The sequence below is a fragment of the Triturus cristatus genome, chromosome 3_1 (genome assembly GCF_964204655.1).
Source record: "Triturus cristatus chromosome 3_1, aTriCri1.1, whole genome shotgun sequence".
In the NCBI taxonomy this organism is placed as follows: Eukaryota; Metazoa; Chordata; class Amphibia; order Caudata; family Salamandridae; genus Triturus; species Triturus cristatus.
Window position 1 is genome coordinate 970,832,879 of NC_140583.1, and position 14,171 is coordinate 970,847,049.

General features: G+C 48.2%; 1 protein-coding gene across 2 annotated transcripts in view; it reads right to left on the reverse strand.

Moving 5' to 3' along the window:
• Positions 1-14,171, reverse strand: part of LOC146861338 (mitogen-activated protein kinase kinase kinase 5-like) — an 802,557-nt gene that overhangs the window by 200,686 nt on the left and 587,700 nt on the right. For both annotated transcript variants that reach the window (XM_085645620.1, XM_085645619.1), the window contains exons 23-24: positions 7,774-7,959; positions 6,779-6,884 (exon numbers count right to left, since the gene is read on the reverse strand). In XM_085645620.1, the coding sequence (XP_085501746.1) occupies positions 6,779-6,884; positions 7,774-7,959 (292 nt within the window). The remainder of the gene's footprint in view (positions 1-6,778; positions 6,885-7,773; positions 7,960-14,171) is intronic.

Here is a 14,171-nt window from a genome sequence, read left to right on the forward strand (position 1 = left end):
GATCGCTCTCAGCTCCAAAAGGTTGATGTGGAGTTGAGTCTCCGCCGGAGACCAGAGTCCTCTGATCTCCGCCTCTCCCATGTGACCCCCCAATCCCAGGAGGGACGCGTCCGTCACTACTACGTGCTCCGGTTGGGGTAGGGAGAGGCATCTGCCGCTGACCCAATCGCGGTCCGTGAGCCACCACTGCAACTGCTGTGCAGTGCCCTCCGAGATCAAGACATGGTCGGACAGGTTGCCGTGATGCTGGGCCCACTGAAACTTCAGGTCCCACTGCAGAGCCCGCATGCGCCGCCTGGCGTGATGCACTAGTAGGATGCAGGAGGCCATCAGCCCCAGAAGCCGCAACACTAGCCTGACCGAAACCCAGGATAGAGGCCGAAAGATGGGAATCAGGGCCTGTATATCCCGGACCCGCTGTTCCGGTGGATGAAACCGGAACTGCGCCGAATCGAGAACTGCTCCGATGAAGAGGAGCTTCTGAGAGGGGCTCAGGTGTGACTTCGGCACGTTGATGGAAAACCCCAGCAAATGCAGGAGATCCGCCGTAGTCTGGAGGTGGGAGACGACTGCCTGGGGCGAGCCCGCCTTCAACAACCAGTCGTCGAGATAGGGGAAGACTGGAACCCCTAATCTGTGCAGATGAGCTGCGACCATTGCCATCACTTTCGTGAACACCCGAGGGGCACTGGTAAGGCCGAAGGGGAGCACGGTGAACTGAAAGTGCTCCTGACCCACGTGAACCGCAGGTAACGCCGTGGGCCGGCAGGACGGGGACGTGGAAATATGCGTCCTGCAAGTCCAACGCTACCATCCAGTCTCCAGGGTCTAGGGCAGCTAGAACCTGAGCCAAAGTCAACATTTTGAACCGTTCCTTCCGGAGGAGGGCATTGACGTTCCGGAGGTCCAAGATAGGGCCTAGGCCCCCTTTGCCCTTCTTGGGAACCAGAAAGTAGTGGGAATAACAACCACAACCTACTTCTGGGCTCGGAACGCGCTCGACGGCCTCTTTGGCAAAGAGGGCCGAAACTTCCTCTTGCAGAAGATTCAAATGATCCTCCGAGATACGGTGGTGCTGCAGTGGCATGGCTGGAGGGGTCGTCTCGAAGGGGAGGGAGTAGCCCCTTCAGACGATTTGCAGCACCCACCTGTCCGAAGTAATGGTACGCCAGTGGAGCAGGTGATGGCGAACCCGGCCTCCCACTGGCGAGGAATGGGCCTGAAAGCTCGGACTAGGAAGGCATTGTGGCGGATGCTGCCGGGGTGGATGTGGACTGACCGCGTTGTCCTCCAGTACCGCCTCGGCGGAAACCACGTCCGCGACTGTGTGCAGGCTGGTTCTGCGGCCGGTGGCTAGGCGGACGTGAGGAGGTGCCCCTTCCTTGGCCACGAAAGGAGCGAAAAGCGGAAGGTTGTGGCCGCGGGGCCGAGAGGCCCAAGGACTTGGCCGTAGCCCAGGAGTCCTTGAAGGAAGCGAGCCAGCGCACTGTCCGCTTTCTCACCAAAAAGGCGAGCGCCATCAAAAGGCATGTCCATGAGAGTGCTCTGGACATCCCCTGAAAAGGACGTGGACCGCAGCCAGGCATGACGTCGAAGCGCCACCGTGGTAGCAATCGCCCTACCCAGCGAGTCCGTAGTGTCGAGTCCACATCGGATGGCATGGCGCGCTGCATCTCTCCCATCGGCCAGAGCCGAGCAAAGCCGTGCCCGGGCCTCCTCCAGGCACAGGGGCAGCACGTCCTCCACCGTATCCCACAGTGAGTGGGAATAACGGTCCAAGAGACAGGCGGTGTTCAAAGACCGCAGGCCCAAACTGAGCGAGGAGAACAGCTTTTTACCGAACTATTCCAGTCTCTTGGAATCCCGGTCCGGAGGAGCGGACGGGAAGGAGGATTGGGTGGTAGAGGCCTGGATAACCAGACTCTCGGGGGTGGGGTGTTGGGACAGAAAACTGGGGTCGCCCGGAGCAGGGCGGTGGCGCCTGGCAACGTTCCTATCCACAGGAGAAACTGTGGAGTGCTTGGACCAGGTGCCCTGCAGAACGCCAATGAGGGCCTCATTGAATTGCAGCAGAGGCTCAGTGGAGCATGCGGCAGACTGAAGCACCTCAGTGAGGATGTTAGTCCTCACAGCCACGGCAGGCAGCTCAAGCCCAAGGGCCGCGGCTGCCTTGCGCAGCACCACAGAAAAAGCTGCACCCTCCTCCGAAGTCACAGTCGTCGGAGAGATGAATCCAGTGTCCGGTGAGGTATCCAAACCACTGGCCACCCCCAGTTCATCTGCCCAGTCTTGTGAAAGCTGGCCCTGAAGGGCCAAAGGGCCCACGGACCCCTCCCAGTCGCCCCCGTCATCAGATTCCTGGTAAACAGGAGGAATGATCGGAGCCGGTCGATAGACAAAATGTGTCTCTAGCGGCATCGGATGCGGCGTCAGGCGGCGCGGCACCGGCGTCGGGACCGGACAGGGGCTGAACCGGGGATAGACGTCGACCGGAGTCGGAGGTGGCACCGGTGTCGACGCCGGCGGAGGAAGCGTGACGAGGTCGACCGGCGTCGACGGGGGCTCAGGCGTGGGCCCCTCGGGGACCTGCAGCGCCGTGGCCGGAGCCGCCGGCGCGCAAGGTCGCCCAGTCGAGTCCGCGGGGCCCGAAGGCGCGCCAGTGGGCGTCGACGGCGGGGCCAGGCTCCTCATGGGCGAGAGGAAGGCACTGACCTCCGCCGGCGTCGCGTCAGTCCCAGGGACCGGCGGGTATGGGGACGTGCGAGGTGCCTGCGGCTTCGGCGGAGCCGCGGGGGTGGAACCACCCTGACCCTCGGCCGAGTCACGCGACCGGCGAGGGGAGTCCGAAGAGCGGTGTCGCCTCTTGGACTTCTTGGAGCGCTTCGACTTACCCGAAGACTTCGAGCCAGACGAGCCACGATGTCGAGTGCGGCTCCGCGACCGATCCTTGGACCTCCTCCTGGACCGGGATCGAGAGGGGCGCGGAGCCGAGTGGCGAAGCTCGAGAAGCTTACGGGACCGCTCCCACCTAGCTTTCGAGGTCAGGGCCATACAATCGGAGCACGACTCCGCGTCGTGGTCGAGGCCCAAACAGTACAGGCACCGGCGGTGATGATCGGTCACCGACATCAGTCGGTGACAGTCGTCGCAGGCCTTGAAACCAGGCATCCTACCGGCACCAGAGTCGAGCTGGTGCGGAAAAAAGAAGAACTGACGTCAGCGCGCGAAGGCGGCGTCTAAGTACTCCGACGACGTCATTCCGGCGCACAACGCCAACGACGGACGCGGAGCCACAGACGACGCCTAGCGACGCGCAAGGGGTATTGCTACAAAAATCTTCCGGATCCAGTCTGACGCCTGGGGATATTCTAAGGTGAGGAATCTAACTAACGTGTTTCTTTCAGATTCACTACTTAGCTGTGGGACCACAGAAGAATTCAACAGAGGAAAACTCACTAAAAATTATAAAAACAATGTGGGTGCAAAGGAATGCTTTCTTTCTAATCACTATAGATATGAAATATGTAGACAAAAAATTAAATCATTTACAGTAGTGCTTAGAAAGGATTTCTGCAGTGAGTTTCAGACACAGGAAAGCTTTTGTGGTGGAAATATGAATATCAAAATTGCTGTAAAAATACATTTTCATATGAAAGCCCAAATGCATAGAATTTTCAACCTTCGTGTAATTGGCAAGTTTTTCCAAGAAATTTGTGAAAGTAGTGACTATTTTCAGGAACAAAGATTAACAAGAGAGTTTAACTTTAGGGAAGCTGTGGGGATTAGTTACACCAGAAAGTAAAATTTACAGTGTAGTGCCTATTTTGTTTTAAAGAACAATTTCAACTTTGGCAAAATAAATCAAAGACTCTGCAAGGGCCCCTTTTACATGAGGAGTTCCCGGCCATATAATCCTTAAGGTAACAGGACTATCAAGTCAGTCTGAGGTCATCAGAAGAACAAGCATTGGCATGGCCAACAGGTCTCACCTTTGGGACTGTAAAAGTGTTTAGCCATGCAGCACATTATCCTGGGTGCTGTGCCGCCAGGAAATTAAGAGCTATACAATTACTACACACTGGATCATGCAGTGTGATTTAGGAATACATGCTTGCCTCAGGAAACATTTATGGATGCATTGCAAGGCTTTTTAATGCACAGACAGAAAGACAAGTGCCTCGATGCAACTAAACAGCACTATAACATTCTGTGTGCGCCTGTTTCACAAGAGTTTTGAACAGCCTATGAAAAAAAGCAGTGAAGTACTTTCCAATGGCAGAGATGTCACATCCCTCTTAACCCAGGGCTCTCTCCATTCACCAGGCACTCCAGAGTTTTCCATTGAAAACACTGCTCACACTATCCGTTTACCAGCAAGCCCCTGGTCCGCTCCCTGTCCCGGCCCCCTGGTTATAGGAGCACTTAACCAAGCAACAACAACAAAATACTACCATTTGTCAGGTAGAGGGGGGGGGGGGGAAATGAACAGGGAAGGCGTCGGTATCAATTAACCTCTGCACTTAAAACAAAAAATTCAACCCGAGCGTGTGAAATGTAGCTGGCGCTTTTGTAAAGCACTTCAATACCTTTGGGTCAGTAGAGTTCAAATTCTATAAAATGCCCCAAAAATGAATGTCGTCAGGTAATGCTGCCTACAAGGGATTTATTAAAGAACAAAATTTAAGAAATTCAAAAAATATTTCTATGAAGTGACAACTGATAACACTAGAGTAAATCAAAAAATTATTTTCAATCAAAGTGGTAAATTAATTACAGCAACTGGGTTATAGGGGATACAAAAATATATTTAAAAAAGTAATAAAATACCGCACATGTCAGTACACAGCACTAATCAGCAGGGGTACAAATAAATAGTGACAAAATTTGAAATCACATTAACAGAACATTTATACATTAAATACACAATCTCAGTTCTCAATGTGTGTATCCATCTCAAAAGAGTAAAAATGAGTCTGTCCCAGACATGAGGACAGATACCCAAGAGAAAATACATTTTAACAATTTCTAGGGAGAATGGAATCGTTGTGGATGTTTCGGTCTTTGCTGAAACAAATCTATAAGACTATAGAGTTCTTGACCCCTTGGTCAATAAAGAATCTCTTTGAAGGCTACTTTAGTGTGTAGAATCTCAAATATCAACAACTAATAAGTCAAATGACATATTTAAATCTCCTTAACAGAATAAGGGTTTATTATCTCTTCCCCATCGGAGTCTCCCTTGTAGTTCAGGTGAATTTCGAGGACATTCGAATTTCACCCGAACTACAAGGGAGACGCAGATTCCATTCTCCTTAGAAATTGTTAAAATGTATTTTCTCTTGGGTATTTGTCCCCTGTGGAGATGGATACACACATGGAGAACTAAGATATTTTTTGTATATTTAATGTATAAATGTTGTGTTGTCAATGTGATTTCAGTTAGTCACTATATTGCTTTGTAACCCTGTATATTAGTCCTTTGTACTGTATGACATGTGCATTATTTTATAACTTTGATATATATTTTTGTATCACCTATAAACCGGTTGCTGTAATTAATTTATCAATTCAATTGAAAATAATTTTTTGATTTACTCTTTCAAGTGTAAACAGTTCCACTTTATAGAAATATTTTTTAATTTCTTCAATTTTCTTTTTTGATAAATCCCTTGTAGGCAGCTTTACCTGACAGCTTTTCTACCCACACCCACAAGGGTCGACTGGGTTGTCTAATTACCGATCCCCAAAAATGAATGTGACAGTGTGCAATGTAACTAGCACTCATGTAAAGCACTTCAAAAATTTCGGATCACTCGAGTTCACATTATATGAACAAGCGTCAGAGAAAATGCAACAGGAGTTGCCCGAGATTAGTCCATAACTGTGCTGCATGGTTGGGCTGCTTAAGGTCTGGTGACCGAGATCGCTAAAGCAATAACCAGTGAAGAACGAGGGGTTTGAGGGAAATCCTCACAATTTGAAGTCAGAGAAAATTAAAGTGGCAATTTTGACAATAGCGTCTGACATTTCATCTTGGTATTTGGGAGAGATTAAGTGACGGGAACTGAAGTTGAACTCCTGAAGATGGGCAAACAGTGACTCGAGCAGGAATCAAAGAAAAAAAAAATAGCTCCACCAAAATGAGCACATAAATACAGAAGTGTAATGTTAAAAGTAATTGGGCGGTGCTCTGTGGGAGGAAACCAAACACAAAAAAGAGCTACAAAAAGGAAGGATTAACCACTAGTAAGCAAGCATTTTTAAACGACAATCGAGGAGACAAATAAAAAGGCAATGGGTGGGCTTTAAGCCCACAGAACGAATACAGCATTTCTCAAAAAGGCAGGGCATGCGCTGAATAGGCCAGACCTAAAAACTATGTCCCCTGGCTGGCAGGACTCTGAGTGGATCAGAGACAGCCTCTCAAACTAGCACACACCAAATCCTTAAAGGCCATGTAAGTCATGGTGTGTCCAATATTCATTCCACAAGTCAAGTTGAATTCAGTAAAAAACATAGATCAAACTGTAGTAATTCCTCTTGTATATTAAGTTGCATGCAGGGACAACCCCTTTGTGTCCATATTTAGCCAAGGATATCTTCAGCAAGTGAAGCAGCTTTCAACCAGAATATCGAATTGATCATACAAACGGCTATAAAAACAAAGTCTTAAACCTCTTAATATCTCTGTATCTCAATGATTTCCACTGTTCTCTATCTGGATGAGGTTACTGTTTTTGCATGGTAAAATGTCAATATGTCAATAAATGAAAAGTACCTGTGACCATGACGGTCAGAGTTGCCTGCACTGCCTGGCAGATCAGGTTGTCCAGTGCAAAGACCCAGTGTGGTTTGATATGATGTTTCCGTAAGACGAGTTTCACCTAGAGGATCAAAAAAACCACAACAGTATTATCTAGCAGAAAAATAAAGCATCCACTAAAAATGCCATACATGGGCAGCAGTAGCATTGGCTTCACTAATGCACAATGAACAAATGCAGTGAAGACAGAAGCAGTGCAGTCGAACCACTAACATAAAAGTCAGCAATAAAGCGTTCATGAAAAGACACACACACTACAGGTGTCACAGAAGCAGTAGAGCAAGAATTTTACGCACGGAGGAGAAAAAGCAGGGGAAGCAGCAGTGACAGCATCACAAAGCGGCAGCAGGGTAAGCAAGAGCAGCAAAAAAATGTAAGCTCCATGTACACCCTTTATGGTACAGTATGAGTAGCAATGCAAGGTCCATTAACACAATGAAAAGAAACAGAATACCTAACTAGAGTACAAACTTCCTATCGGCAAATAAGAGAAATTATGGCAAACGCAATGAAAGATGGCACTCGTACAATGGCAACAGCAATGCAAAGTTCCATCTCTCACTAACATACACAACTGCTGGGGCAGGGACAGCAGTTGAGAGTACCAAAGATGAATAAACACTAGCACCAACAAACTACATAGAATATGAGCAACAAAGGGAACAGAGAAAGCTTAGCTAACATGAAAAGCATGGTGATCGGTAGTGCAAGTTTAACTCACACAAATAAGTGACTCAGTAGACCATTCCACAGCAAGTGTGTGAAGCACTATCACGTTTCAGGACATAAAAAGAAAAGCAAAGGGAAAAAGACTTTTCTAAAAACATTAAATTAAGTGTGAGGCATCTAGACAGGTTCAATAATTAGTTGCATGGCATATGTGCAAGATAGCAGCAGTTAATAAGTTAGATTATTAGTGTAAGAGAGCTCTAGGCTTGCTCACTACTCACAACTTCTTGGAAGCTGAACAGCAATCCCTGGGTGCTAGAGAGGGTAAGTCCATCTACGTGAAGTCGAGCCCGCAGATGGAGCAGGTCCTGAGTCAGCTTTGTGCAATCCGGGGACCCAGTATAGTTGTTCAGGAGGCACACAAGCTCAGAAACATGATCCCTGGAGAGTTGCGTCCCATCAGAACTCTGAGAGAATTGAGTAAGAGAGAGATGCAGAAAGTTACACAGTGACAGATTAAAACATAAGACATTAGGAAAGAGAGCAAAGGGGAAAGCAAAACAAATCAAGAGGGAAATAAAGTGAGTTGGAAACAGTAGGAACATTACAAGTTTCGAAAAGCAGCAGCAACAATACTGGTAAAAAACAATCTTGTGCAGCATGGTCTCTACATGGTGGTGGCACTTAAGGGAAAGTACCACAGCTACCATTGATTACTCACAATACAAAGCTTCCAGCATATGTGTGTTGCCTTTTATCAAACAATGGAAAACAGGTTAATGCAATTCTGCATCTAATGTTGGATTACACAAAACTGTTGGCTTGCTCAGTGGTGGACTGTCCATAGTAGACTGCTGATATTAGGACATTACAAATAAACCAAAATGTAGTTTGGAAAATATATATACCCAAATACATCACCCATTCAGCTATGTTGTACAGTCCTCCCCGCTAAACCTCCCTCATTTTGGGCACCCACAACAGGCCTTACCGCAAATGCATTCTGCACCTCTACCAATCCAATGACATCCAGATTTTTAACCTCTGTGCACCAATCGGTTGCCTAGTAGCTAGGTTAGTGCGATATATATATATATATATAATAAATAAATAAATACACAAAACCTAACAAACTTATGAGCTATACAGCAGGAGAAGGAAAAGTCAATAAGTCGAAGATGTTTTACAATGTCAATGAGTGAGTTTTCTTGACATGTCCATAGAGTTATTAACACTTTCCTTCATGTTTCGCCACAAAAGAGCAACACATGCCAAAGGTTTATAAAATAACATTCAATATGTAAGGGAAATGTCACCTGGCACTAAACCTTTGGATCCTTGGCTATGTTCCAATGGCAAAGCTTGATGTAACCAACCAGAAAATGTAACTCATTATCAGAGAAACAATCTAAAGTCTTTAAACTGTGAATAATTCATAGAAATTTCTTGTCACCTATGAATGTTCAATTTGACATTGTAGGAAGCTAGCTCTGTATATATTATACCAAAATGAGGTATAGTGTGCACAGAGTCCAGGAGAGTCCCAAAGGTAGGCAGAGGTTAAAGTAGATAGGACCTTACTCTCAATTTGTGTTAGTGTGGGCGAGCAGTAAAGCTTTATCAGACACTCAGGCAAGAAATTATGTCATACACTCAAAGAATGAAATCCAACCAATTTGTGTGTATCAAAAATACTATTTAGTTATTTTATTTTTAGAACTAAGCCAAGCCTGGTGCAGGTAAGAGAAATAATACTTTGCAAAATCGTATGCAGTGATTTACAGTTAAATGCAGGTTCAAATGCAGTTGGTTGAATTACAGGTAACTCAACAGTTCGAAATTACTTTTCAGTTACTTTACAGATTACTGTGCACGTTACTTTTTAGATTTGTTTTTAAGTTACTTTTGCTAATCAGTGTGATATGCCTAGATATCACACAGACATTTCCTAGACAAAAGGTAAGTAATTCACTTTTAGTACATTTGCAGTTTTTGTATGTTTCATACAAACCAAGTCCATACTTGAAAGAATTTTCAAGGAAAAGCAGTCAATGCTATCCTATGGAAGGAAAGGAAGTTATCGGTTTTCAGGTAAGTACCGGTTTGAGAGAGTTGGTATTCTGGGGTTATAACCAGGGTTCCTCCAGAGTCAAGGATGCACTCTTCAAGCACCCTCAGCGGCACTAGGGCAGCCGGGTGCAGAGCCCGAATGTTGTTCAATGAGTGATATGGGGGCCTCCAGTTGGTGGCTCCTCTGCACCAGGCCACAAGGTTGTGATAGGGCTCATGGCAAAGGGGGATCCAATTTAGTAACCAAGTTGCACCCACAGAGTCACAGGGATGGCAGGCTGCTGGTTTGGAGTTGGGAGCCCTGTTTTCAATGGGGATTCTCCGGTTGCAACAAAGACTGCAGACTCTGGGGGTGACCACTGGTTGGAGAGGTAAGTTGAGATGCCTAGGGATGCTGGAACACCATTGGCTGGGCCACCCAAGGCCGTGGGACGTCTGGTGCAGGAGTGTCTTTAGGTGCCAGGTTTTTCTTACCAGCTCCGGTCACTGGATCCTCCAGAAAGGGGCTGCAGGCATTGATTGGAGATTCGAGGCAGGTCAAAATTCACCAGATATCAGGTCAGGATCACAGGGGAGACCTCCTCGTGGTGTGGGGCCACTCAAACCCTAGGCGTCGGGTGCAGAGTGATACAGACTTGTGGATTTGGCCAAAGTCTATGTGTGAGCAAATCCGGTGCTCACAGGGAACAAAGTCTTGGTTTTTAAAGACAGAACAGGTCGGTCAGGTTCTTGAGAGCTGCTGGCTGCAGGACACAGGGATTTTGCTGGCATAGGTTCGCGGTGCGGAAAGGCCGGTAGGGCTGGGGCCAAGCCAGCAGGCGTCATCCACTTCTTAGTTCAGCACAGCTTCTTCGGTCCTCCTTCTCTTGTTCTGGTCGGTTCTTGTCTGAGGAGGTAAGGTTTGGGGTTGCCCTTAAATACTAGATTTGGACTCTTTACAGGCAAGTAAAGGTCGGGACCAATGAGTCCTTCCTTGGAGTGGGTACAACCCCTATTCTGCCACACTCCCACTGGATCTTTCTGGTTGGCTGGTCCCCCCCCCCCCGCTGTAAAATGGCGGCGACTAAGTTGTGCTTCACTTCGCCTCCCTTACCTGAGGGTTGGTGATGGCAAAGGAGGGCACACCTCCCTTCCTCACTTGGTTTTTCCTGCAGATTCTCCCACCCACAGAGAGGGTCAGAACCGGAGGGGTGCAGTTGCTGGACGCAGCAAATGGCTGGGATTGCTCACAAAAGCGGCAAGCCTTTGAAGCTTACCCTTCATGGACCCTGACCATCCTGGGGGATGAGGCTTGGCTCCTCGTCCCAGGATGTACACTGTTTCAGACCCCTGAGAGCAGCAGGTTCTCGACCCAGGAGTCCCTGTGTGCCATGCCTATATCCCACTGCCCTCGCATTGATCAGTCACCCCTCTAGCTGGGTGCCCTATGTCAGTGGTGAGGGTACAGGTGCATGAGCCCTGTACCCATACTGTGTCTTAGTCCATTCTTAGATGTTGTAAGTGCAGTGCTGCCATTAAGAGTATATGGTGCTGGGAGCTTATCATTATGAACTCCACAGCACCATAATGGCTACACTGAAAACTGAGAAGTTTGGTATCAAACTTCTCAGCACATTAAACCCACACTGATGCTAGTGTGGGATTTAATGAAAAATGAACACAGAGGGCATCTAAGAGATGCCCCCTTAAAAACTAACCCACCACTAATGTCCAGGCTGAGTGGCTGCTTTCAGCTGCCACCACCAGACACGTTTCTGGACTCCTGGGTCGAGAGCCTGACGCTCTGTGGGGTCTGAAACAATGCACATCCTGGGAGGAGGTGCCAGGCCTCCTCCCCAGGATGGGCAGGGTTTATGAAGGGGAAGCTTCAAAAGCATGCCCTCTTTGTGAGCCTCCCCAGGCTATTTGCTGCTTTCAGCAACTGGTCCCACTGGTTCTACCCCCCACTTTGGGGGCGAGAGAACCGGCGGAAAACACAAGTGAGGGAGAGATATACCCACCTCTTCCAACTCCATCCCTTAGGTGGGGGAGGCGAGGTGAAGCACAACTCTGAGTCCCCGCCATCTTGTGGACAGGGGGATCCAACCAACCAGGGACAGACTCCTGCCCCCTTCTACTGGAGGGTGGCACAATAGGGGGTATACCCACTCCAGCTAAGGGACCCATTGGTCCCTGGCCTTTACCTACCTAGAACACCCCTAAATCTGGTATTTAGGGGGCACCCTGAACCTTGCTTCTGCTGATCCCGCCTAACAAGAAGAAAAGAAGAAGGACCGAACAGCTGTGCAGCCAGCTAACAAGAGGAAGACACCCACTGACTTGGCCCCAGCCCTACCGGGCTGTCTCCCCTTGAACCTTCTCCTGCGAAAACCCGGTGTGTCCTGCAGCAAGCAAGCACAAAAACCCTGGAAGACCTGCCTGCCTTCACTTTCAAATACTGCTTCTCCCGTGAACACCGGATTTGTTCAACTGCAACCTCTGGCAGCAGCCGGTGGCTGCGAATCCAGCCCACTCTGCACCCACCGAACCCGGCCTGAGCTCGAGTGGAAAAACACCACGAGGAGGTCACCCCGGTGATCCTGACCCGAGATCTGGCGACCCCTGACCTGTCTCAAGCCTCCAGCCGATGCCTGCAGCCTAAATCCAGAAGGGCCCCTCTAACCGCGACCCGGAGCTATTAAGAAGATCCGACCCCAAAAGGCACCCCTGTACCCGACGCCCCATGGCCTTATGTGCCCAAACCGACAGTGCCTAACTTCCCAACTTGCCTCTCGAAGTGGTGGTCACACCCAGAAGTCCTTTGTCTCCCTGCCTGCAGTGATTTTGCAAACCGGAGATTCTCCATTGAAAACAGGGCGCCCGACGTCGAAACAGCACTCTGCACCCGGCCACCTCAGTGCCGCTGAGGGTGCACCTTTTGTGCTACTTTGTTTACCCATTTGCCCTGACCTAAACCCTAGGAGCTTTGCTCCCACAACCCAGTGGCCTGCTTGCCAGCAGCCACCAACCGGAGGCCCCCTATCCCCTATTGGATAACACTGGGCCTCAACACTCTGCACCCGGCTGTCCTAGTGCCGCTGATGGTGCTACAAGTGTGCATTACGGACCCTGGGGGACCCCAGAGTCTAACCTAGGACCTTAACTCTCACAGTCGATAACTTACCTGTGAACCGATAACCTGTTTTTCCTCCATAGGATAACATTGACAATTTTCTTCCAAAAAGTTTTTAAGTGTGGAGTTTTGAAATCTAAAAATATTCTTTAAAAATCACACAAATAACCAAAACGTATTAACTTACCCGTTTGCAGGAAATGTCCCAGTGCTGAATCTTGGTATCCAGCACGGAGTTAGAAAAGTAACGTAAAAAGTAACTTACCTGTAATTTACTGAAAAAGCCTATTCATTTCAATGTACTGTATTTGCTAAGTATTGCAACCTACTGCATCCCCTGTAAATCAAACAAAGTACAATGCCTATTGCATTTTCAAACTGTTCTACAATCCGCAACTTATTACTGTAAAGTATTTAATGCTTACCTGTGCCAGGCTTGCTTGGTTCTAAAAATAAAACAGTATATTTTTTACACAGAAACAATTGGTCTAGAGTTCAGTCCTTGAGTGTGTGAATTCATTTGCTGACTGAGTGTGTACATCAAATGCTTAACACTTTCCTCGGATACTGCCTTACTGCTTGCCCACTCTACCACAAGTAGAGAGTAAGGTTCTATCTAAACTTTAACCTCTGCCTACCTCTGGGGTGACCTGGACTCTATACACACTATACCTCATTTTGGTGTAGTATAAACAGAGGCAGTTTCCTATACTGTCTTGGTGACAGAGTTGAGCCCTCTTTAGCCCACACAGAACCTAATTTCTCTTTCCATGCTGTGGCTCTCAGAGGGTTCAATAACCCCCTAACTCCAGCATCTTGCTGACTTCAGCTCCGACGCTATCCTTAACTTGATCAGACTGTTGATAGATCTTATTTTTGACAAGTACACTGTCCCCCAGTGTCCACATAATGGGTATACCAGTTTGTATGACCAGGACTTAAAGAAAAGAGCTTAGCATACTGCTGCAAGATTTGCTTGCAGTCAGCCTGCTGTTGAGCAGTAAGGGTGTCTCAATACAACACTCCATCCACTGACCCAACTTTGGGGCTGCAAGAGGAGAGGTCAGGGAGAGGTTCACTCTGTCTCTTGATCCTCATCGGTCACCATCAGAATGGTGAGGTCAGCCCCATCATGGAAAAGCTTAAGGTGGTTTACATGGACCACCCTTTTGGGGGTCCTGCTTGTGCCCATGTTCACCAAGTTGGTAACCTCACTTTTCTTCTCTAAGATGGGGTAAGGGCCACTCCATTTGTCCTGGAGAGACCTTGGTGCCACAGGCTCCAAAGTCCACACTTTTTGGACTGGTAGGAACTCCACTTGTGCAGCTTTTTGGCCATACCAGTGCTTCTGGAGCTCCTGGATGGTCTCAAGAGTTTTGGAAGCTTTTTCCATGTACTCTGCCATTCTGGACCCTAGGCCTAGTACATAGTCCACAATATCTTGTTTGGGTTCTTAGAGAGGCTTCTCCCAATCCTCTTTTACAAGACAGTGGTCCC